At 35.1% G+C, this 24672-nt stretch overlaps 1 protein-coding gene across 2 annotated transcripts in view; it reads left to right on the top strand.

The window, feature by feature from the left end:
* The window catches only part of Lrp1b (LDL receptor related protein 1B), a 1858137-nt gene that overhangs the window by 1085882 nt on the left and 747583 nt on the right, over positions 1-24672 (top strand). For both annotated transcript variants that reach the window (XM_087899923.1, XM_087899922.1), the window contains exons 14-17: positions 125-314; positions 7893-8015; positions 16071-16211; positions 18930-19055. In XM_087899923.1, the coding sequence (XP_087756049.1) occupies positions 125-314; positions 7893-8015; positions 16071-16211; positions 18930-19055 (580 nt within the window). The remainder of the gene's footprint in view (positions 1-124; positions 315-7892; positions 8016-16070; positions 16212-18929; positions 19056-24672) is intronic.

Below are 24672 nucleotides of genomic sequence, written 5' to 3'. Positions count from 1 at the left end.
TGAGTTGACAATACATAGTTAGATTATTCTCTGGTATGGATATATGTATTTACTTAAATAACTATCTTGTAAAGGTAGTCTTGATTTTTTTGCTGCATATTCATGCTTATTTAATATTTTCCAGATTGTTTACAGTGGGAAAGAGTTGAACCATCCTTTTGGACTGTCACATCACGGGAATTATGTGTTCTGGACAGATTACATGAATGGTTCCATTTTTCAACTAGATTTGACGACCAGTGAGGTGACATTGCTGAGACACGAAAGAGCACCCCTGTTTGGGCTTCAGATTTATGATCCACGGAAACAACAAGGTATTAAAAAAATACAGTTTTTTTTTCAGAACATTTCACATGTCATAATCCTTCACTATTGTAACAAAACGTTCTACTTTGACAATGTTGGTGGTTTTATAATAAATATTACCCGGTCACTGTAGAGTCATGTAAATCTTAGAGCTTGTTACCACAAAAATGTATTTCTTGTTTTCAAATACCCTGAATGAAGAACTCTAGCAATTCTGCTTAAGAGAAATTAAGGTTTTCCCAAACATTTCTTTTTTTCACATCATGTTCTAGAAAGAATACTCTTCCTCATTAAAAAATTTAAAAAAAATGTCATCAAATAAATGGTGTGGTGAGCATAGAGAAAAACTTTCTTGCACTAAAAGGAGGACCTAAATAATTGAAATAAAGAAATGAACTGCACCTACAGGCTTTATTGACATGCCTGCTTCACATTGTCTGGTTAGGCTCCAAAGGTAGTTAAAGAACGTGTAACGATAAAGTGAAACTACCAACCCCAGCAGCCACATCGCATTAAATTCAGATAGTATTTTTACATTTTATGCTCATGCGTTATTAATATTTATTATGCCACAACAATCACCATGACTCATAGCTTAGATATTAAGCACTGAAAACAACTTAGTAAATGATGTTGTAGATGTTTTATGATTTTTAAACAGTTGCTATTCTTTTATAATGTAGATAGCCTTATAAATATTTAGTGAGCATGCATTCCAATGCATTTAGAATGAATAAATCGCACCCTTAATTTTCTGATACATATCTTGTCAGTTGGAATTTTGGTAGTAATAAGGTTTTGAAAGGTGTTTGCATTAAAGTAGTTATCATAATGGACCATCTCATCCCTAAGCATCACCTTTCTTCCTTTATAAAAAGTTCTCTATCTTTAGGAAAACCAAGTGCAAAGAATGCTAAATAATAATTGCTAATTATTAATTAAATTATCTTTCAAAAGAGCAAAATTGACATTATCTGAACTAGAATAAGTACAAGAAATGAATAATAGAGAAAATTGCTGGAGAGGGCAATTCCTTCATCACAGTCATACCAATTTCATGACTCTGGCCGCACATATTTCCTTTGCATGGTTGGAGGTGCTTTTTTATTTCTCCCTATTGCTTCCCTTCCTCCTCTGTGTTCTTCCCCTTCTCCTCAGGACTGGCCTTTGTTCTTGCTAGCAGGAGTTCTACCACTAAGTCTTTTCCCTCTCTTTAGAACCTCCCACCCTAAATGTCATTTCTCAGGTCCATTTAGCTGGAAGTCGTTTTTGCCCTCCTCATAGACTTCTATCCTCTCGTTCTTTTAGAAAGTTGGTTATTAAATTCAAAATGTGATGGAAAAAATATCTCATCACTATAAAATGAACTTGGGCGTAAACCCTGGCCTTTGATCCTTTTCAAACTTTGGAGTCATGAAATATTCAATGTAGATCACAAAGATATCTTTCACCAAATTTCTGTGAGGATCAAATAATTATTTATTATAATAAAATAAATATCACAAAACCTAATTCATGTGAGACAACTTTTTCCTGTATGACCTCACAGGAAAAATAATCATTTTAAAATTTCCTTTCAATAAATGCATCTTAAATATTCAAAGTAATAATTTATCAAAGTAATATGTAACAAACTATGTGACTCAAAAAGAGCATACATCTGCCTTTTGAAAAAATGGTTTTAGTTTTTATAAAAGAAGGACTTTTATAAAAGCAATTCTTTATTCAATGATTAATAAGTGCTATCATTGAATAAAGAATTGCTTTTATAAAAGTTCTTTTCCCATTGTTATTCAAGAGATCATAATTAATAAGCTCATCATGAATGCCAGTTAGAAATGATCCTGCTATTATACTTAGAAAGTATGTTCAGTCCATCTAATAGATTGTTTTCATTTACTTAGGTGGATCAGTCAATTAGTTTTAGTTTTCTACCTAATCATCTTGCATCTAATGATTGTCTACAACTATACTAATCGTTGAAACAGTGCAGTATAGAAAGAATTCCTAGTTAGTACCTTTAGGACTCAAGTCAATACTCATTGATTTTAGGTAATCTACAGCAAGATGTATGTTGTTTTCGATCTTTAATGGTATTGATCAAGACAATTACAAAGTTAAAAGAATTAAGGTTTTTAAATATAGGCAACTCATTCTACAGTGGAATAAATTTTTTCCAATTGTCTTTTCTTTTCAACTTTTGTACATAAGATGTTAAATTTTTAAGATACATAGTGAATATACTTGGTATCCTTTGATTAGGATTTTAAAATTTATTTTATTTTATATGTATGAATGTTTTTCCTGAGCAGATGTTTGCACAATATCTTCTCACCTGGTGCCTGAGTAGACCAGAAGAGTGTATTAACTCTCCTGGGACTGGGGTCATAGGTGATTGTCTGCTGTCCCGTGGGTGCTAGGAATCAAATCTGGCTTTTCTGCAAAAGCAGGTTATGGTCTTACCTGCTGATCAATCTCTTCAACACCATGTTAGCCTTTATCTAAAGGGTGAAATGTAGGAACTGAGCAGACAACCCTCGCTTAAGAGTAGGCACTTCCATTTGTTCTTCCATTGAAAAAAAATGTTATGTAGCGCTCATCATCTGTTTCTGTCTCTCTTGCTGTCTCATCTTCCCTCCTTTTCTTTAGTGTTCTAAGAATATAGGCTGAAGATTGTGATGCATGTAATTGTATATGAACTGTATAATTCATCATTTATATATAATATGTAGATACAAATAAATAAAAATATAGCAGTAATTACTGAATGTGTGTGTGTGTGTGTTTGTGTGTGTGTGTATTGTGATATGTATATGTGCAGGTGTGCTTACTGATCCTTAGCAGTGGAAACTAGTGTTAGAAGTCTGGAAATATTTGTCCTTTGTTCTCTACCTTATTTTTTCAACATAGAGTCTCTCACTGAGACTTTGTGTTTATCTTGTATTGAGCTCCAGTTCCAATTCCTAGGTAGGTTACTAGAAAAGGCCCCAGGATCCTCATGTCCATATGCATTTCCCTTAGTGCTGCAATGACAGTCCAACAGGATTCAAAACAGGTTTTATACTTGCTTTATGCAACTAATACTTAAGCTTCTGAGTCATATCCCTGCCTTCTATTGTTTTTTTTTTCCACTATGTAGCTGGGCTATTTCTGAACTTGACATCCTCCAGGCCAAGACTGTGATTAAAACATGAATCATTACACCTGCCTGGTACATGTGCTTGATTTCATACTTTTAAAGAGGTTGTTGTTATTTTATTTGTTTGATTGTTGTTATTGTTGTTGTTTATGTTGAGATAGGATCTCCTGTAATGCAGATTGGCCTTAAATTCACTCTGTAGATGAAGTTGACACTGAACTCTTAGTCTCTCTGCCTATATCTAGAAAGTGCTGGAAGTAAGATGTATACCACTAAGTTTGGATGGAACACTGTTTTAACTGCAGTTATATCAACAACACATATTTTTATTCACACTGTTTTAATATGAAGCTCTACTTGACTCCTTATGTAGAGTTTAGGAGTCAGAGAGCTGATGTCCTATCTTTAGTATTTGAGACATATCAGTGTTTATCTAATGAGCATAAGTGTTGATTTACTAAGTCTGAGGTTTGTAACAGTGCCATAATCACATTTATCTCTCCCCAAGTTCCCCATTTGCGGATGGTTACCATGGAAATTATTCAGAATTATTTTCTAGACTTTTATACTTTGTTTTTCTTATTACCTTTGTCTCATTACACATATATACACACACACATAGAACTACAAAGTAGCCCCTAATAAAGCTTAGGTTTTATATTTATAAGCATGATTTAATGAAAATACAATTCTTGAAGAAAATGAAAAATATAGATCATTTTATCCTTTCTTCAGACCAACTGCATAATCACCTTTTCTGAAATGATCAAATATTAAATGCAGGATAAATCTGACACCAGGTTCTCAGTCAGTTGGTTCTTACATGACAGTTGGAATAAACACAATGTCCATATTATCTTCTAACTAATAAACTAGAATAACACCCTACTTCATAAAAAACCAAAATCCAAATATGAGATTTTTTTCATATGTGGTATAGGTACTTATAAATTCACATATAATATAACACTGAAAAATAAACAGCCCTGTAAGATTATAGAAGGCAAGAATTATGTTTTCAATTATTAAAAAAAAGACCCAAAGTATAATAAAGCAGACAGAATGCTTTGTAGTGGAAACATATTCTGACACCTGGTAGAAATAAACATTCATCAGCAATTAAGTTACTAAGGTCTATAACATGGAGGCATTAACACAGAGTTTTCAAATGTTTTTATTTATCTCCTATGTCTTAATTATTATTTGGTCGAGGTTGTAATATACCTTTAAGTTTTCTTCCTTAAATAAATGCATATTTATTGACCATATTTAGTTGTATCACTAAATTAAAATGAGAACAAGGAGGCCTTTCATTATAATGAAATTGTTTTATACCTTTGTGCATATGCACATCTGTATCATCTATGTATTCATATCTTCATCAACATCATTCCACGCACTAACACCTGTATATATACATATATTCACCAGATTTTTCCTCATACTGTATGCAGCATCTCTGCATACCTCGTTCCTATATCTGCATCCCATGCCTCATCCCTGTGTTTACATTTATCCCTGTACCAAGCCTGAATCTATAACTCTCTTTGAACTTATACCTGTACCTGCATCTGTCCATATTCTCGCATGTATACCCACATCTATTTCTGTGCTCACACCTTGAATGTACACTAAAAATAGTTGCTCTAACATTCACCTGTCTAACTCAAAGTTTCATTCATTCAATTATCTACCAAAGACTCTGTGAGACAGACAACTCATGGTACTTCTAATTCTGGAGGAACAATGAATGTAAAGAAAAGACACAGAAGGAAACTCCCTTGGACTTAACAGCTCAAATTGTTCTTAATGCAGTTGTATTTCATATTTGAATATTTATATATATTTGCCACCAAAGTAAGTTACTCCAGAAGTATATGTTGTAGTAGTTGCTTTTCTTTTCTTTGGTGACTGAATTTTACTTTAACTTTAGCAAGTTAGTCATATAAAAGTATTGATCAAAATACAAAATTTTAAAATTTTTATTAGAAATAATAAAGACATTATTATACAAATTATTTTTAATATTGATTAATTATTTCTAAGTTTTAGATATTAGAAATATCATTTGGACACTTAGATATTGAGTAATTCTTCCTGAAACTGATTTAAAATCAAATGAAAATGCTATTGTAATTATAACTAGATTAAATTGAATGTAAATATAAGTTAGCCAGCTATGAGATGGACAAAGTATGGACTTTATGTACTGTGACCATTTCTCACTAGTCATTACTCACCAGTCCAAGAAATTTATAGATTAATTTTGACACTGAATTTGAAAAATGGTCATTAATGTTTTGCAGATAATTGTATAAATTATCTATAAATGATGTAACTTCAAGAAACAATATCACATTAACTTTTTTGCGAATATATTCTTAAACTGAAATTGAAAAGTATAGCGTCTATAAAATATAAAAAATTCTAGACACTTCCAATAGGATAGGTGGAATTATTTATATTAATTTAACTTTGGGGTTTCTATTGAGGCATAACTAATTCTTCCCTCTTAGAATGTTGTATTCAAATAAGGAGAATATATTTTAAACTTCAAATAATGCTAATTTATTTCAGAATTGGGAGATTGTTTAGTCAATGAAATAAATGCCATTCCATTGAGTTATATATTTAGCATATATCTTAAAACCATTATGTAACCTGATGTATTATAGTCAACAGTTTATTATTTCTTACTGTTTTAGTTATATATGCCCCCAAATATTGCAAAAATATTCTAATTTTCCAAAATCTGGATGCTGGTAAAATTTGAATATGCAATTTAATGCTGCACATATTTTAAACAGAGAAAGGGTAACTGAGTGTCCTCTAAAGCATTTACTCCACAACCGTGGAGGACATATATTGGTATCTAGAAGCTGCATAAAACATTCCACATTCTCTAGTAGAAAAAAATCTGAGGTAATTTTCATTATCATTTGAATTTAGAAATTGAAAAAATTGCTTACATTATTTGCCTCAGCTTTGGAGCATGTTTTATATTTTTATGTTTATAATGAATTACATGTACTTTTCAGACAATGAAAACTATTGATAATAAAACCTAGATTATTTCTTCTGATTTGAGATGCACAAGATAATATGTAGGAATTTATAGAATTCAACACATCTATGGTTTCAGTTTGTAGTAATACACTTGCATATAAACAATCAATTTAATCTTAACTGATTTTTATTTATAGTCTAAGTAAATAAAGCTCCTCATATTAGTGTTTTCCTTCTAAAATAACACTTTTTTATTTATTGATAACAATGAAAACTGAAATGTGCTCTAAGATGACCTGATAATTGTGCTGCTAAAGTTTTATAGTTTTCTCTGTAATGATGGACGCAAAGCTAAGAAACCTCTCACCTTTCTTTCCCGTTCCCTTCCTCCCTCTCCCACCTCTGTCTGTCTGTCTGTTTCCATCTTTCTTTCTGGACTGTCACTCTTTAGCCACTGCTTTCCTTGAACTTGTACTCTTTCCCAGACTGTCCTGGAACTCACAGCAGCCCTCTTATGTCAGCCTCGTGAGAGTTACATTTAGAAGCAAAAGCCATGACGCCTACGTGGACACATTTTCTCAATTGTCTGTCTAACTTGGAAGAATAAATGATGTCAAATGTGTGACTCTCTAAAGTGACTTTGTTTTAGTTACATGTATGTAAAAATCTTACTTCCCAGCTCTTCAAATACGTCGTTGGTATTGTCTACGATTCAACGTGGGTCCTCACATGTATTTATGAATTCCTTTATAAATATCCTCTCCTGTCTTTCACAAGTCTCTCTGTTTTCTAAGTCGTCAGTTCTGTGAATTGTCCCAATATCCTATGCTTCTTGGGGTCCTCAGCACAATGACATGCCAATGTACTCCTCCCACTGGAGAACAAGTCATTGTCCCACACGCTTGCTTTTTCCAGTGGTGGTTTATTTCTACATTAGCAGAGACATGCTCTTCTTTCCAAACACATGTCCGCTGCTATGGACATAATCAGGGGTACTCTTCATGGCAGACAACACACTACCTCCCTCCTTGCTTCTGCTACCTAGAAAATGATTACCTGGCACAGCCCTTCCTCAACCAGCTTACATATTCCTCTTACCTACCAAAGCAATATATATTTTCAAATGCTTCTGAAAGCAATTTCTATTCAGGAGGAATTTGGCTATATCCACAAAGGTGCACTATATATAACGTATCCATGCACATAATATGCCCATGTATGTCTCAGTGAAAGAAAGTATCTTGAAATCTAAATGTGGTACTGCGTGACTGTAATTCTAGCAGTTGGGTGGTAGACAAAAAAAATAAAATACAAGAACAGAGAGTTAAAAGGCAGCTTGTGTTGCATAGCATTTAAGATAAATAATATTTTAGAAGTTGCATAGCCTTCAGCTTTGTTGAAATTAAGGCTCTTTGATGATGTCCTTTCTTTTTCTCTGCAGGTGACAATATGTGCCGCATTAACAATGGGGGCTGTGGGACGCTCTGCCTGGCCATCCCAGCAGGCCGCGTGTGCGCCTGTGCTGATAATCAGCTTTTGGATGAAAATGGTACAACCTGCACATGTAAGCTCCTTTTTTTTTTTCTGACACTCATTGTACATGTGGCTTTTTGTGACGATCAGAACGATCTAACATCAAAAGGACTGAAATCACAACTGGAAAGACAGATCTGTAGAACGGCTTAGGTTAATCTTAGACTGTATTCGCTGACTCAATTTCTAGCATGCATGGAATAATAACAATGGCAATGTGATGCATAGCATCCGGCCCTACTGTACAGGTCAGTAGACAATTTCAATAAGTCTGTGCCATTGGAGCAAATCCTTCATGTCATACTAAGCTCCGTAGTCAGCAGTTGCAGCTGGCAACACATTGTTGGTACGCAGGTTAGTACTGAAATGATTTTTAAATGGCTTGGCTGCTCAAATATCTGTATTTGGAGGTAAAGATCAACAAACAATGCAAAAAGAGGCTTCTAAGCAGTGGATTAACTGAATTGATTGGTTTGTACTAAAGATACCTTTCTTAGATTTGTCATACCCTTCAATATACTGTCCTTATTATCCGAGACTAAATCTTGAAGGTTTTTTCAATACCTCTAATTGTATCCCCTAAGCACAATAACAGTGACAATAATATGTATGTATTGAGAGCTAAATAAAAATTTCTGGAAGGATTTACAATTCAAATTTGACTTAAGGCTCTCCAGAGAAAGGAATACAATAGGATTTATGTACGAATTTATTTTTGTATGTATGTATGCATGTGCATATATGTGCAGAAAGATGACAGTATTATAATAAGGAATTGACTGATACGCACAGAGATTGAGAAGGCTTAGGATCTGTAGTCTGTAAACTGAAAATAAAGGTTAGGTGAAGTGTCTATCCAATGAGCCTGCAGACCCAAGTCTCAGGAGTTGATGTTTCATTTCAGATTGATGAGGGAGGGACTCTGGGCATCCAAAAGTCAGAGTTAAGAGCATTTCATTTTGTAGCTAAATTCTCCCTATACTGTACTTCGATTTTTCAGTCTTGGATCACTCTTCAGTATCTGTTACTTCAGGTTTATTTTCGTTTAACATGAACATAAGCATCGTATCACTTAATTAAATACTCACTGTGAACATGATTCTTAAGAGCTGAATTTCAAGTAATCTCATATTTGATAACTGGAGTCATTTATGATATATTGTTATAGATATTTGTGACTTTTTATTGTTTTCAATTTCCTCTTTACCTTCGCATATGGTCCACATTCAGCTTTTGTTACATCTTGAGGCATTTGGAATAAAACTACCAGTCCCAAAATGAGAAATTCAAGTCAGTATATTGAATGCCAGCATTTTAAATTCCACATTCTTACCCGAGGATGGATAGACTTTCTCAGTTTCTAGTTAAATCTTTGTCAATGTCCAAGATATATCTTTAGAATTTGACTTCTTTATATCAAACACAACTGAAATTCCCTTAGGGTATTCTTTACAGTACAATCAGGAGTCTACAATCCCAGAGATTTTGGTAATCTTGTGAGTCCTTAGGAAATCATGAAGTGGTGTGTTTATCAGATACTAACATCAAAATGGCACTTAAAATCGAAACTTTCTAATGAGTTCCTTAATTTGCATTAGGGGAATCATAATTATATGAGTAATTTACCTTCTTAATGTATTTCCTGTTTTCTTCATTCCTGTGTTCTTTTTTAGACCCTAAGGATAACTTTTGAATTATGTGTATACTAGTATGAATAGGGAAAAGATTGATAAATTAAAATATACCATTATTGTAGTATATAGTAAAATGTGAAATGATAGAGAGAAGGTAAATATAGGTTCCTATGGGAAAAGAAATGAGATGAGCAAAAAGAAAGCATGAAATAGGGTAAGGGAAAGACAAATGCTAAAAACTGCCTATGAGTTTCACTTTTACTTTAATCAATTATACCAATACATACAAATGTTTTAAAGTACATTTTTAGGGCTCACAGAAAATATAGTGGGATGGTTTATGAATCAGTCATTCATCTTCTCCTAGGCCTAGTACCATGGGAGTAAGTCTGTACACAAGAAGAAACACATGTACTTATTATCAGTTGTATCAGGTACCCATGAAATAAGCATAGACCTGATTCCTTTATCACCCAGGAAATGACAAATGTCCCTCTTATTCAGCCTACAAACATGTCAGTTTACCTTTATTTACTTACATACTTTTCTAGCTGCTCTTCTTCATAGTTATATGTTACACACTTAATTGCGTGCCTTTTCTTTTATGACACTAAGAAGAACTGTATTTAAACATAACAGTAAGCTAAGATAGTGGCATTTTGTTGGGTGATATGCTGTATTAAACATTATTCTGCCACTGTCTGGCAAATTGTAAATTGTTTTGAATAGTACTTATTTCTCCAATAGTGGCTGGAAGCCTGTCTTTGCTGTGACTCTGGATCTTGATCCAACACTATGACTTATGTAGTTTTCACTTTCCACATTGCCAAACCCACCAGTCACATAGCATGTGCAGTAGAGGCTCAAAGTCAGAGATACAAGTATCTTAAAAGGAGCTACAACTGAGCACATAGTCCAGCAGTTCTTAGAATTTTCCAGATTACAAGTCTAACTATGAGAATCAAGGCAATAGAAAGATACATGTGTTTATTTCTATTACCCCCAAAATATTGTTGCCTAGCTCTATAAAAATAAAAGCTTATTTTGGCTTGTAAAGGAAATAAATTATACACAGTTTTGACTTCAAACCTGATATTAGAATAACTATTTTCAGGTATTGCCAGTTCAATGATCATGTGATCATACACTGGAGAATTAGAAGGTTTTCGAGAGTGTTGGTCTCTTTCTAGTAGCTGTAATTCATAGACAAGGTAATATAAAAGCAATGAAGGGAAAAGAGAGGTTTTTGCCTGTTTTTTTTCACAACGAAAAATGTCAAGTCAGAAAATATATCCTTTTCAGAATTATTTGTTGCACCTGCCTGTTAGTCCTTACAGACGCCACATGAAAACTGCCTGTGTTTCTTTATAGCACAGCATAGTAACTCATTTTTTAAGAGAAAACAATGTGTCCTTGTGCATATTATCAGCTTATCTAATAATATAAATTCCTACTTAGCTAATAATATAAATTAGCAGGAATCATTGTATAATCCTACTTATAAGGAATGATAATTCTTAAATTATCACTCCTAAATCATATATATTAGGAGTAATAATTGAATTATTAATTCTAAATCATGCCTATTAGGAATACAAATTGGTAGCAAAGCGTATGTTACTCAGAAAGTACTGATAAAGATGCTACATGACATCATAGCTTTTTGAGAGTGCAGTGCAAAATAGAAGCCAGCATCCTTCCATTAACCAGTCCTTGGTGCTGATTCCCTTCAGCTTCTGTTAGTCCAGGTTAGCTTACAGATGTGATGAGCCAACTGAATTAAGTAAGCAATCGGAGTCTGACAAAAAAAAAAAAAATGGCAGAAGATATTGTAACCGATGCAGCGTGATCAACCTGGTTCAGTCGTTCTCATTGAATTGACACCAAATGGATCAAAAGCAGCTGGGAGAGACTAAAAACCAGGGATATTTTTTCCTTAATGAACTTGCAAATTAAAACAGTGGCAGACAAAAAGCATGCTCCCCACAGAAAACACTGGCATGTTAAGCAATTAGAAATGAATTCTAATGTTGTGTTTGGAAGAAGGGAAGAGATTCTCATCTTTTATTCTCGGGACTCTTGTCCATCATGGTCAAATCCTCTTAGGAGTTGAATTGATCTCTGCTGTAGCATAACAAATTGGAATTTGCTACTTGCTACACAGAAAAATCTAATTGGCCAGTTATGGGGTACGTTTATATTTCTCATGACAATTAAAGAGAAGCATGAAATATAATGTTGAAAATTAGATTATAAGCGATTCCTTAAAACAAATTATGCTTTACCTTGACAAGTTTTGTTGTATAAGTCACCAGAGTGTTTTAGTTGGAATAAAGAAAGGAATTTGTTAACTGTTTCGCAGGTGCTTAAAAGAAAAGGCCTCAGAAGAACAACATAGGGTTCACAAAACAACAGTAACCCAGAGGCTGGCAATGCACCATCATATGTCCATAATCCTCTGGTGATCCATGCCACCTTTTGGAATACCAGATCTCTCGGTGGTGACAAATAGTGCTCCTCTGTGGGGAGCCATTTATCTGTTCTGCCTTGACAAGCCTCATGCCCTAGGATATATGCAATCAAATGTGTAGTAAAAAGTTTAAGGCAATAAAAAAGTTTAGAAGTCCCATTCAAATGATTATTTATTTCCCCCTGTGCATATAACCTCACAGAAGGTCATATAGCACTGAGACTGTCTGCTCAGAAGACCCTTCTATCTAATAAATGCTCATCCATCCATCTGTGATCTAAAAAAAAAAAATAGCCAAATTTTCCACTTTCTCCTCTCATGTAACTGTGTGGTAGGACAGTATCCAGTTAGCTACGGCTTCACATTTTCCTTTGATCCACACCCCTGGGGGCAGAATGTGTGGTACAATTTTTCCTTAAGCTGATATCACAATATGGAATGAATGTTAGAGAAAGTTCAGCAATACTGTGCTTGCTGCTTTTCCAGAGTTTATTACTACTCTCTCCTCTCTCTCTCTCTCTCTCTCTCTCTCTCTCTCTCTCTCTCTCTCTCTCTCTCACACACACACACACACACACACACACACACACACGTGCACACACACATACACACATACATTCACATTACAATAAATTAAAAATATATGGAAAGATGGAAAGCTAAATTAAGATAATATAGTCAGAGAGCTTTTTCCTTTATTTCACGGGGTTCTGGATATTATTTCTGGCAATAATTCTTCCAGGTTTAAGAAAGCAACACTAGAATGAGTCCCTGATGTTTCTCCATCCTGGGAAGTCACATACAGGCCTTCTGATATCTTTGTCTCTAACAACAGTTTTCACCAGAAGCGTGAACAGTGACATTTTACACCAGACAAGCCGTAATTCATGCTGTGTCATTTCTGAACGTGGTTAAACAAAATGATTATTTACTGCTTTGTCAGTTTCTTACTGCTCAGGCCATGGTGTCCCAGTGACAGAATTATACGTTTTGTGTATGGTTTCAAATTGGTGGTTTCAAGCCTAGCTCTGCAGGAAACTATAGAATTTTAGCACTTGCTAAGGTTCTGGAAGAGATTCATCGCTGTGCTCAGACAACCAAGTGCTCTCCATATCCATGTTCCGCTCTGGATCAAAGTGATATACATGGAGCTTTAAGCAAATGCTCCTTGTTCTCTTTATGTACACATCTATTTTGTTTGCTGAAATTTGACTACACCTACCCATGCTCATGAGCAGTCAGAGAATAAACTGCTGATCCAGTTGGAGCTAGCTGCCTTTCTGAAGACTTTCTCTAACCTTGGAGACAGTCTCTCAGTAGAGTAACAGCAATCTCATTAAATTTCAAAAGTCAGGTAACAAGTTATTTTTTGAATTCACTCTAAGTCCAAGTTCTCTTAAGCATTGTTCTTTTGTACATATGACACTGTCCTTATATTTCTCAATTATAATTGGAAATCAGCTTTAAAGTCTTTCAAAGGGATTGTACCCAGCTGGAGAAAAAATACTAAGTGAGTCTTTTGCATGAGATATTTGCTGATCCTTTAAGTTATGTTCAGTATGTTTGCATCTTCTCATTGTTCTCTCAAAAGGGGCTAGGTCTAGCCGTATTCAACTTGGATACTGTTATAAATGATATTGTTCTCTAGTTCTGCGTTGCTTCATTAGCAATGTGTGTGCAAGCAGATCTCACACCCTAAACTTCTCTCTTGTCCATGTTATCATAAGGATCTTTGTTTTCTTGATAATAAGCATTGGTTGTAGAAATATAACCTGCCTTCTATCAACATGGATCCTGTCTAAACATGTCAGTTCACACTGAACATGGTGATACCTTTGTGGTATTGTTGTAGGTCACATCTGAAAATTTTAGGTTCATCATGGAATGGACTAATGAAACCATAGGCAATGAAGACATTGCAAATCAAAAGCTCAGTATCTGAGAGATTAGGCTCATTGTAAAGTTCTTGCTACCAACTGTGAGGATCAGCGTTCAGATCTCACATAAAAGTCAGACAAGTATGTGGCCCAGTGTGATCCCAATGCTTAGGAGGCAGAAAGGTGAATTTCTGGATTCTAATAGATAATAAATAGTACACACATACATGTTATATGTATATCATTATCAATCTAATTCTTTCTATATATAGTAATATACATATATAATATTAGTGATACTTTAAAAGACCAGTATCTGATGTAGGAAATATAACGTAGTAAGATTCTATCAGGTGGTTAGGTTGATTCATTGTGTTTGTGGTTTTGTTTTTGTTATTTCCTATTTGGATTTCATACCCCATCTGCTAACCTCACACAGTAGCTTACTTCGAAAAGATCTTAGAGAAAGGGCTTCAAAGAAAAACTGCTTCTTTCTTGTGTTGTTACTGAGAAAGACTATGCAATGAATTCTCTTGTCTGTCAATGCACCCACAGTTAGCATATCTCAGAAGGACAGAGCAACACAGGGTGACTTTTGTTCAAGTGGAATATTCATTCACTGCAGTGATGCTCTTTGGCTGGAAATGAAGTCTGGGCCCATCGTGGTAGCGTTTGTTTCTATTCCGACAGACCGCCAAGGCTTGTGCCTCATTGTGAGAGTCCGAAGCAGTTTCCTGCAGGCATGGTTCAAAAGTCATGTTCCCCTTTCAATTCTTCGCTGCAAGGGAGAAACAAAGACCAAGGCAGTGCTGTGTTCAGGACTGTGGAAGTCCTTACCTATGTTCTATTGATACCATTCATGAGTGAGGTGTGCAGGAGTTTTCCTTCGGCAGCCCACAGGACTTAGGAGAAAGAAAGTTTAAAGCCATTGGAACAGAAATTAAAGATTCTCCCAGCTAGAAGCCAGCTTGAATTCGTTAAGGCCATTTTCAGTCCTTACTTCAGCCCTTCCCATGTATCCCTTCCTGTTAGGTTTCTATCTCACCTACACAAAGAAAACAATTTATGAAAATCACAATGGAAATTCAAATGTTCAGAGCCCAGATATATGACACTTCTGGTTACTCTGATGCAGTTCAGCAAAAGAAGTAGAGCCACCAACCTTGTCTATTTATGTGTCTTTACTGTGGTTAATGCTTAGTTGATTCATTTACACTAAAGTGATGGATGAACAATGAAGAAGCTACAAGCACAACAGGAAGTAAAACTGTGTTGCTTTTCTTTAGTGATAAGTTAGTTAAAAGAAACCTTTTTCATGTTTTAACAGAATAATTATTGTCAACAAAACTAAATGTTCCATTCCCCAGAGGGTCTTCAGTACAATACTGTTTATATTTCATATGTAGAGACCTTAAAATTTTATCATTCGAATAGATTTCCTACTTAAATTATTTTGTGTTATTAGAGTGTAATAATCTTCATATAATGTCAGGAGCATAGCTTTATAAATTTCCTATGGGTGTGGTTTGCCTTCAGAAGTACTTTCAAAGTTTTAGCTTTCATTTTTATTGTACATACTTAGCGTATGCCACATGGTACTGTGATATACTCGTGAACTGATTTCTGTCAGCAAAGAAATTAACAAAACAGTCGTTTCTCTTTGTTACCCTTTTATGGCTACCTATGATAAGACCATACCTGCAATTGATTGCCAATTCTCAGCATGAGATAGCACATCATTATTATATTCTGAATGCTGTATCTTACACATGAAGACTAACTCATCTTCCATTTCTTCAATTGTGCTCCTTTGACCCACACTTTTCTCTCCACCAGACCCACACCTTGAGCTTAGAAAGTGTGTTTTTGTTTGCATATGTGCATAATGACAATTATTCACCTTTTAATAAAATTGAAACCTTACCACTTAGATGAATATGGAGCATTCCATGAATGAAGTAAGCCAGAGGAAGAAAAACAAACACTACATAACCTTATTTCTGTGGGGTTCTAAAGCAACTAATCCCCCAGCAATTGATAGCTCAATGAATTTATGCAGTTAGTACAATATGTACATCATGCAATTTTTAAATTTTTGATTCTAGTTCATCCTGAAGAAATAGTGCTTCATGTATGTAAACCTGGAGAATTTCGCTGCAAAAACAAACACTGTATCCAAGCTCGGTGGAAATGTGACGGAGACAATGACTGCCTAGACGGAAGTGATGAGGACTCTGTCACATGCTGTATGTACTCCCTGAAATAATCTGAAACTCTATTTTCCTGAGTGAGTGGGTGGATTACCAAAAACAGCCTACGGCATATCTGAAAATATCTTTAATGCAAATTTGACATAACTTTCTTTCCTGGTGGCCTGTGTCATGAAGTTAAGCTACAGATTACCTTCTTGTGTAGATGTCAAGATCTGTTCTCCTCTTCTGTCCCCATCCTTTATTATGTCTCTGAGAATGCTGGACAACCACAGTCTGATGTTGCTCTAAAGGACACATTGGGATTTTGCTTATAAAGACATGGGATGTCAAATGAACTCTCTTTGAGACTGAATTGTGGGCACGCTCCACTTCACTGATCTTGAAAACAGAGCCTTGAAGGAAATTCAGGGAGATTGGCATGGATTTGGAATGCATTCTTGTAAACAGAATCTGTACTTTTTTTCCCAGCCACCCAGACCCGAATAATCACACAGAATTTCTGTGTGAATTCGGCTTCCATCTTAAATTAACTCAACGAGTATTCCTCTGTAATTCCCAATAATTTCTCCCTTAAGTAAGTTCACTATTCACATTGCTCCAAGAGTAGTTCTTATGGGAGCAAGTCCTTCTTATCAAAACTGTTGCAGGATCTGTTAGTCAACAGGGCAAGGGCTTCAAGCTATATACTCAAGAGTATAACTTGTAGTCCATCATTTATCTACTTACCTTTGTTCTTATGGAGTCAAATTATATATTGCCCTACAGAGAAAAAAAAATGTTTCTTGCTTTCCTGGTCTGTGACACTGAACTGACAGAAGTTTATGAAATTTAATATAGTTTCCCACTGCCTTCTTATGGAATTATTTGTAACCACCAATAAACTGCAGTACAGCCTTTTAGAGATAAGCATCCATCTTCTGTACGTCCTATATTACTGTAGCTTTCAATCTATACTGCCACCATATGCTTCTTCATCTGGTGCACCTAATAAAAGATTAATATCCTCTTTGGGAGATATGGTTGGCTGTAGCATGTCTGAAGTCTCTACTCCAAAAATAGATCTTGGTCCTGGAAGAATGTATAACTGTATAAACCTGTAAGTGTAGAGCAAGTGTCTTTAGCTCTCTGCTTGAAGAGCATCCTTTTTGAGCATTGCAGTCATGCTGAATAACGTTTCTTTTCAGCTGTTTTGTGGTCAATAAATCAATACAATCATAACCCAATGTAGAGGATTATTCCAGACATAAATCCCCAAATCTCTTACATAGAATTTCTTTGATCCTTTTACTGTCTATATTTCAGTAGTTCACTACTAACTAAAACAATGGTGGTTGATTCTGCATTTCCTTTGCGAATGGAAATAGATTAGAGTCTTGAATTCACTGAGTGGATTAGGTGAGGCTAAAGCTTTCAATCCTCCTGCTTCTTTTTCGCTGGTGTCCAGGGTTATAGAATTGACCACAAAGGTCCTTGAGAAGCTACAGCGTGCAGTGTGTAATCTTGCTCCTTTAATATGTTGACCTCTGATATGTGTTTGACTTATTTTTTTCATGGACTACTACACTCGTTAAAGTTCCTAAACACCTAGAACATTTTGAGCATGCACAAGGGCTGAAAATATCTTCACAAATTCATTTAATTTCCTCTAATAATAAACCTTCACTCTGTTACCTCTTCCCAGATCTTCCCTATCTCTTTGATCACTCAACTATGTGTGTAGGTTTTCATTTTTTTAAAATAAATTGTACTTTCCTCAAGTGAAAACCTTCCATAAAGTATGACAATCACGCTATCATTACAAATACTTAAAGAACATGTGTTTTGTGGGTACATATTATAAGTAAATTCATTTGATATGAAGCAAAATGAGAAAATGGTAACTTTCTCTTTATAAATAAAACTATTACAAAATATATTTTCATCTTAGAAAATGTACAACTACTGCATTAGGTAAAAGAATAAAATAACATTGAAAATGTGAAACAAATATGGAAGATCACATGTTAAGAATCTGAAAAATACATTTAGAAAGTTAATATGAAATGCCTCCCCACTGTGATTAGATATTGGAGGGTTAAGACTCAGCTGTGTATCACGTTATTTATCGCAGTTGCTCTTATTTTCAATATTGCTCTTTGTTTATTCGTTCATATTTAGAAAGAACAGGATTACACTTTGCTATTAAGATTGCATAGAATCTTATTTTTAGTATCAACTTTATACCACAAATGATCCATTTTTATTTCTGTCATTTCTTTTCAGATCCCAAAATAGAGTGGCTAAATTAAAACATGCAAGATTATTTAATATTTTAAGTATCTGAATGAATGTGATATATATGTATGTATATGTGAAAACAGTATCTTAATATGCATGAGTAATTATATTGAGATGTAATTTCCCTGTTTAACATTTAACCTTGAGGTTGATTTCGAATGTATAAGCATTCTGGAGTTGAATGACAAGTTCTGGTAAGCAATGAAGAAGCAAACTAAGGAATGAAGTTGGTTTGAGTAGAAGCCTGTGAATGGATTTATTTCCTTTTGTTTCATATTCATTTTATTTATCTCATCTATCAAGATTAATTTTTAGCAAAGTCTAAAATATCAATATTTCCTACAAAATTTGAGACAATTAATGACAGATTGAGAGGCATTTATTAAAGAATAAGATTACAATTACTGAAATTGTTTGGCAACCATAATTGAAATATTTATAACTTGAACTGAACTTTTTTTCCTCACATTGCAGTCAATCATAGCTGTCCTGACGATCAGTTTAAATGCCAGAATAATCGTTGTATCCCCAAGAGATGGCTTTGTGATGGAGCAAATGATTGTGGGAGCAATGAAGATGAGTCCAACCAAACCTGCGCAGGTAAAGGTCTGCACAGATATGTGATAAATCAGTTCCACATCACTTTTGTAACACATAGGTCAAGTGGATAAAGGAACTGAACTTTGTTGGCATTGACAGTCTGATCATTGCCATGGTCAAGAAATTTAGTGCTTTGTGCCACAAAGGCCAGATTGCAAATGGTGTTTTCCTAATCCTTGACCACAATCCTGCTTTATCTTAATTTTAATTTTAATTTATTAAGCCAAATTAATCTGGCACTTCATCTCCTCATGCTGGTTGTCCTTTTGCTCAGCATCTCCTTCAAGACTTGTCCATGCTAAACCTTCCTAGGCTTCAAATCCTCTTCATTTGAATGCTGTGATCCGGGCCACCTCACAAGGAGAATTATTTATTTTATCCAGAGAAAACACTTAATTTTTATTTTTTCTACTACAGAACACCTTTGTGAATAGTTTTTTGTTCATGGAACATTATTTATAGGAGGCAGGATTTTTTTTTCCGGAATGAAGTCCCATTACGACTAAGAATATTTATATTGCCATATAATCCGTGCCTTTGTAATAAATCATCGATTCCTTAGCCAGCCTCTTATTGAATAGAAATATACAGCTGGTGGTACAGCTTGCAAAAGCATGCCAGAAAGGTCATGATTACTAGGTAAATGTTGAAAAATGACACTGGCTAACAGCAAGCCAGTGCACTGTAAATGATGAAGAAAAGCTAGTGTGTGGTGATACATATTGCTATAATTGGTGGAAACTGATTCTTGAAGGATGCTGAAATGTTACAGCACACCAGTTACACAACACCTGTTTCTCCTTTAGCCATTATAAACCTTATTAAATGAATACAAACTATTGTAGCAATGTAGGCTCATTGACCTAAAAATTTGTTCTTAATCACGTTTTTCGCATTGACTTTCTTGTGTAAAGGCTTGTTCCTCTGTGCACTATCTTTTGAGTGCATTTCTTTGAGCTCTATTAAACACTGAATTTGTTACAATTGTATCCAAAGAACTTCTTGCCATGCATAAAACAGTAACTATAAAAGCAAAAGGAAACCATTCCTATCATGACTTAAGACATCATATGGACAGACTTTTCCATTGGTGAAACACTTGCTCACCCTCTGTGAATGAATAATTCTCTTCAGCCTTGGTTAAAACCTCTAATCTTTGGAGGAAGTGGATTATTAAATTGTGTGTGTGTGTGTGTGTGTGTGTGTGTGTGTGTGTTTGGTGTGTTTCCAAGATTTTCTCAAACAAAAAGAAGTCTCAACACCATGATGTCCACTTTTAAGAGCTTTAATTTTTCAGATGAAATGCAGGAAGCAGAACTTTTCCTGCATCTTTGTAAGCTCTGCCTGAAAGGCCCTTACTTTTTGGACCAAACTACACTACACACCAGATTATCTTGAATTTTATGTGCAGCCAACTTGACTTTGAGAAGTTCACACTGAATATGACTCTAATTTACAATGAAGCATTTCTGCACACCAATGCACATACTAATCTTTTAAGATTAAGGTTTAATTCAGAGATTTTGCTTCATTACATGCTGAACATAAACAGAGATGGTTTTGCCTTAAAATAGGAAGTCACTCATTTTCATAGTAGAGTACCTGCCTTGTTTATACTAATTGCAAGTTTTGCTTGTTTCCACGTGATTTATAAAAGAACATTTGCATGTGATGAGCTATCAGTAGTAGAAAAATGGAAATACTTCTAAGTAAGAGTCAACAAAGCTATCAGTCCTGATTAGTGTGATTTCTGTGGTTCTGGATACCTATAGTTCACGAAGAAATAAAATGCAGAATATTGAAGGCCACTTTGAGCTGTGTTCCTCACTCCCAGGTCAGCACACACAAGTCAGTTTACCCATGGCAGCTGGCGTCACTGCAGGGTATGTTCTGAAATGCAAATGAAAAGAGCAAAGAGAAAAATGAGCATGTCTCCTACCATTATAAAGTTTGAGAAGCGGGGTTAAGCTATGATGTACTTCCATTTCATTTCCCCCAAAGAAATAAACAGCTCACAAGGCTTAGCATACCTAGACAAAGTGACCAATTCCTCTAAGCCCTTTCGAGAACCTGAAATCTAAGTGTATATGTGAAGATGTACCTGAGGTGAAAAGATTCCAAACAGGGATATTTTAGCATGAAGTCTTCTTCTTCACCGATTTACATAGGTGCTGCTTATACACCTATGTGAATCTTCTCCCACCGGGAACCTGCTTCTATTTTGTTCCTTTAGGATTTTCCCACAACAACCAGTAAATGTGTGTCATGACATAGATGACTGAATGATCACAACTGCAAAGTTCTTATATTTGTAGACAAAGAACAAGACACATAAGATCATATGCCAGCCATCCACTGCCATGCACACTGTTAGTATGCATCATGTTAAGTTGAGCCCTACTGAGCTTATGCTGTCTAGCTTTACGTTGACTGGACATATGTCATATTGGAAGCAAGAACCTCAATTAAAATATGCCTACACTAGATTTGTCAGTGGGCAAGCCTGTTTTACATGCTCTTGGGAAATGACTGATGTGACAGGGCCCATTTCACTGTGAGTGATATCAACCCTGGGCATATGGTCCTGGGTGTTAAAGAAATGAAGCTAAATAAGACATGGAAGGCAATGTAAGCAGAGTTCTTCATTGAGCATGGCCTCTGCTTCAGTTACTTCCTCCAGGTTTCTGCCTTGAGTTCCTTCCTTATTTTTCTCCATGATAGAGTATCAAGGAGACACAAAAACAGCCAGTAAAAAAAAAGAATTTTTTAAATTCAGTAAGTTCCCAAACTTATTCATGTTTATCTCTGGAATATCTATTTTCCCACTGTAGTAGAAAGCTGTGCATAGGAAAACCTGGGGAAAAAGGTTATTCACCTGAGAGCTAGGAATAAAAACGCCCCCAAACCAACTCAACTTTAAATGAGTAAGATACTCGATAGATTTGTATATTTGCCACACATAGTTATAAAGACTGAGCTCATACTCAAGTGTCTGAAAAGAATCAACTTTCAAAATGCCTCATACATAAAGAAAAATATACACATCATTTACAAGAAAGCTAAACTGAAACATAGTTCTATGTATCGCTCATAAACTCACGTGTAGTCTTTAAAATATTCATGGACATAAAAAGAAACTAAGGAGTCAGGCCTGTCAGGGGGAAGTCGGTGTGTGGGAGAGACTTCATGGTCCATAAAATGAGGCTATCATACAGGTTTTTAATAATACAAAGCAAAATACTATAGCAAATACACAGAAATAAATTGGATGCAGCTGTACAACAGAGACAAGTATGTATTTGGTTGACCTCTTTGTGATAGGAACATTTCACTAGGAGCAAATTGCCAACTGGCAGCTTATAGGGTTGGAGTAGCGGTTGTCTAAAGCCTATAAGCTGGGTAGAGAAGGCACCCAAAAGAGCAGCAGTGCATGCACAGGTCACAAAGGAGCAGACCCAGCCACACAGAGAAGCTTTAGTCTCTCAAAAATACAGATTCTTTTCTGTCTAATTCTCAGAGAATTTCAGAGGTCAAGAGAAATGAATGGTGGTTACATTTGAAATTCACTTTCCTGTAAGTAAGGCTAATAATTCTTACACTTTCACCTAAGCAGTCCTAAGTCAACATTTTCTTCCATCATCGAACACTAATTGCATTGGGCAATATTCTTCTTCTCACATCATCCAACAAATTTGATCAAACACACACTAAGCAGGCATAATTACATTTAAATAACCAATATATGAGAAGCAGACACTTTTCAAGATAAACTATAAAAGCTTCTGTCTCCTTGTCTTTCATAGTGCTAAAAATAAGATCCAAGGGCCAGCACATGGTGTCCAACTGCTATACCATTGAGGTACATGCCCAGCCCTTGGTTTTATAAGTTGAAGTTTTTCAATGTAGCCCAGGCTAACTAACGTTGAATTCATCATCTTTCAGTTTCCTCTTCTTAAGTACTACAATTTACAGGGATGAGCTGGTACATACTGTCTAAAAAGAATTCTAAACAGAAGTGACAAAGGTGATGTTCCTGACTGTTTTGTTTGAACAGTCACCTCCTCATCCAGAGCTCATGCTTTTCGGTTTCACTGAGATATACAATAACAGTGATTAGCAGGAACCCTTATACTGTGAGGGAAGTCTCTGATACAAGTGCTAGATTATCAGGAATCCTTTTACTGTGGGGGAAATCTCTGATTCAAGTGCTAGATAAACAATTCTGCAGAAGACACTGGTAAGTTCCTCTTTAGGGCACTATTTGCCATGAATTTAAAGTTCTTTGGGGTCACTGTGTGACACCACCTGCAAGTTGATAACAGATGGTGCAAAGGAAGACTGAGAAGGAAAACACTGTCTTGTCTCTGTTTGAGCCCATTGATGTGAAGTGCTAACTCTGTCAATCTGATTATGTCTCGAAGACTGAACTCAAAGACTTAAGGAATAAAATATCTTTCTTATCTGAAATCGGTTAAATTTCCCTGGATGGAAAAGGAAATACTTTCCCCCAGATCACAAGGGAAAGTGAATTCAAGCCTTTCCTAGTCTTAATCTTTCAAATAATTATGTAGAAAATTCCCAAGTCAATGACTACAGCAGGTCCTTCAGCTTCCCAGCGATAGGGAGGGCCTCACACACGTCCTTCCATCACGATGGCCATTCACCCACTATATGAATTAATCTGACATTTTTTTTTAAATTTTCGTTCTAATAAGAGCAACCAAAGCTTTGCTAGACCCTAGAGAGAGACTGATAGGAGAGACTGTAGTAACAAGAATGTGAAGTTAAAGAACAGTGGTATGCACAAATTTAATAGGTTATGATTATGCCTAAGTTGGAATTAAATGGAGATAAATCACCTAATGATTTTTTCATTTAAAATCCTGAGAGAGTGAAATACAATTTAAAGAGAAGGAAGCGAGAAGAGAGAAGCAAAAGGAAAGAATAGGCAGAGAACAAAAAGGAAGAAAACTAAGTAGATTGAGAAAAAGGGAAGAGGGAAAGATTGGGAGAATGAAAGAAAAGGTCAATGAAAATCAAGAGCCCTTGCTAAGTTTCTCTTAAAACAGAAGGGGAAAACACTTGTCAGAAACAACTGAAGCAGAATGTAAGGGGAAATTATCCGTCTCCTTCACATCTTAGCCTTCTTCATCAATTAAACCAAAGTCCACACCTTGGGCATATCCTGCATTGTTTTCTGTTCCTTAATAAAAAAAGACACAGTTATATAAAATCAACTATGATCTTCATTGTTAGTAATATAAGGCAATAACAATGGCAATTAGAAATATTTAATGCTTTTTAAAATGGAAACACTGAAAACTTCAGAACTTCATACATTAGTTAGAAAAATAAAATATGTTAATTTGGCACAAATAATCAGTTTTAAAATGGAAACAAGTATTATGTAAATATTTTGATACTTAAATCCTATGTGCATAGCAAAATGTACATTGCAATAACATCCCTAATTACTCCAGTCCATGGTGTCGAACTAATCAGTAAATTTTAAATTTTATTTTTGAGTAATCTGAAAAATATTCACTAATTCTGATCACAGAGCCATGGGCATATGTGTTTGTATGCCTTTATAATGAGATTATTTTAAATTACTTTA

This window comes from Myodes glareolus, chromosome 21, assembly GCF_982192425.1.
Source record: "Myodes glareolus chromosome 21, mMyoGla1.1, whole genome shotgun sequence".
NCBI lineage: Eukaryota > Metazoa > Chordata > Mammalia > Rodentia > Cricetidae > Myodes > Myodes glareolus.
The sequence above is the reverse complement of the archived record's forward strand: the minus strand, read 5'-3'. Positions and strand labels throughout refer to the sequence as shown.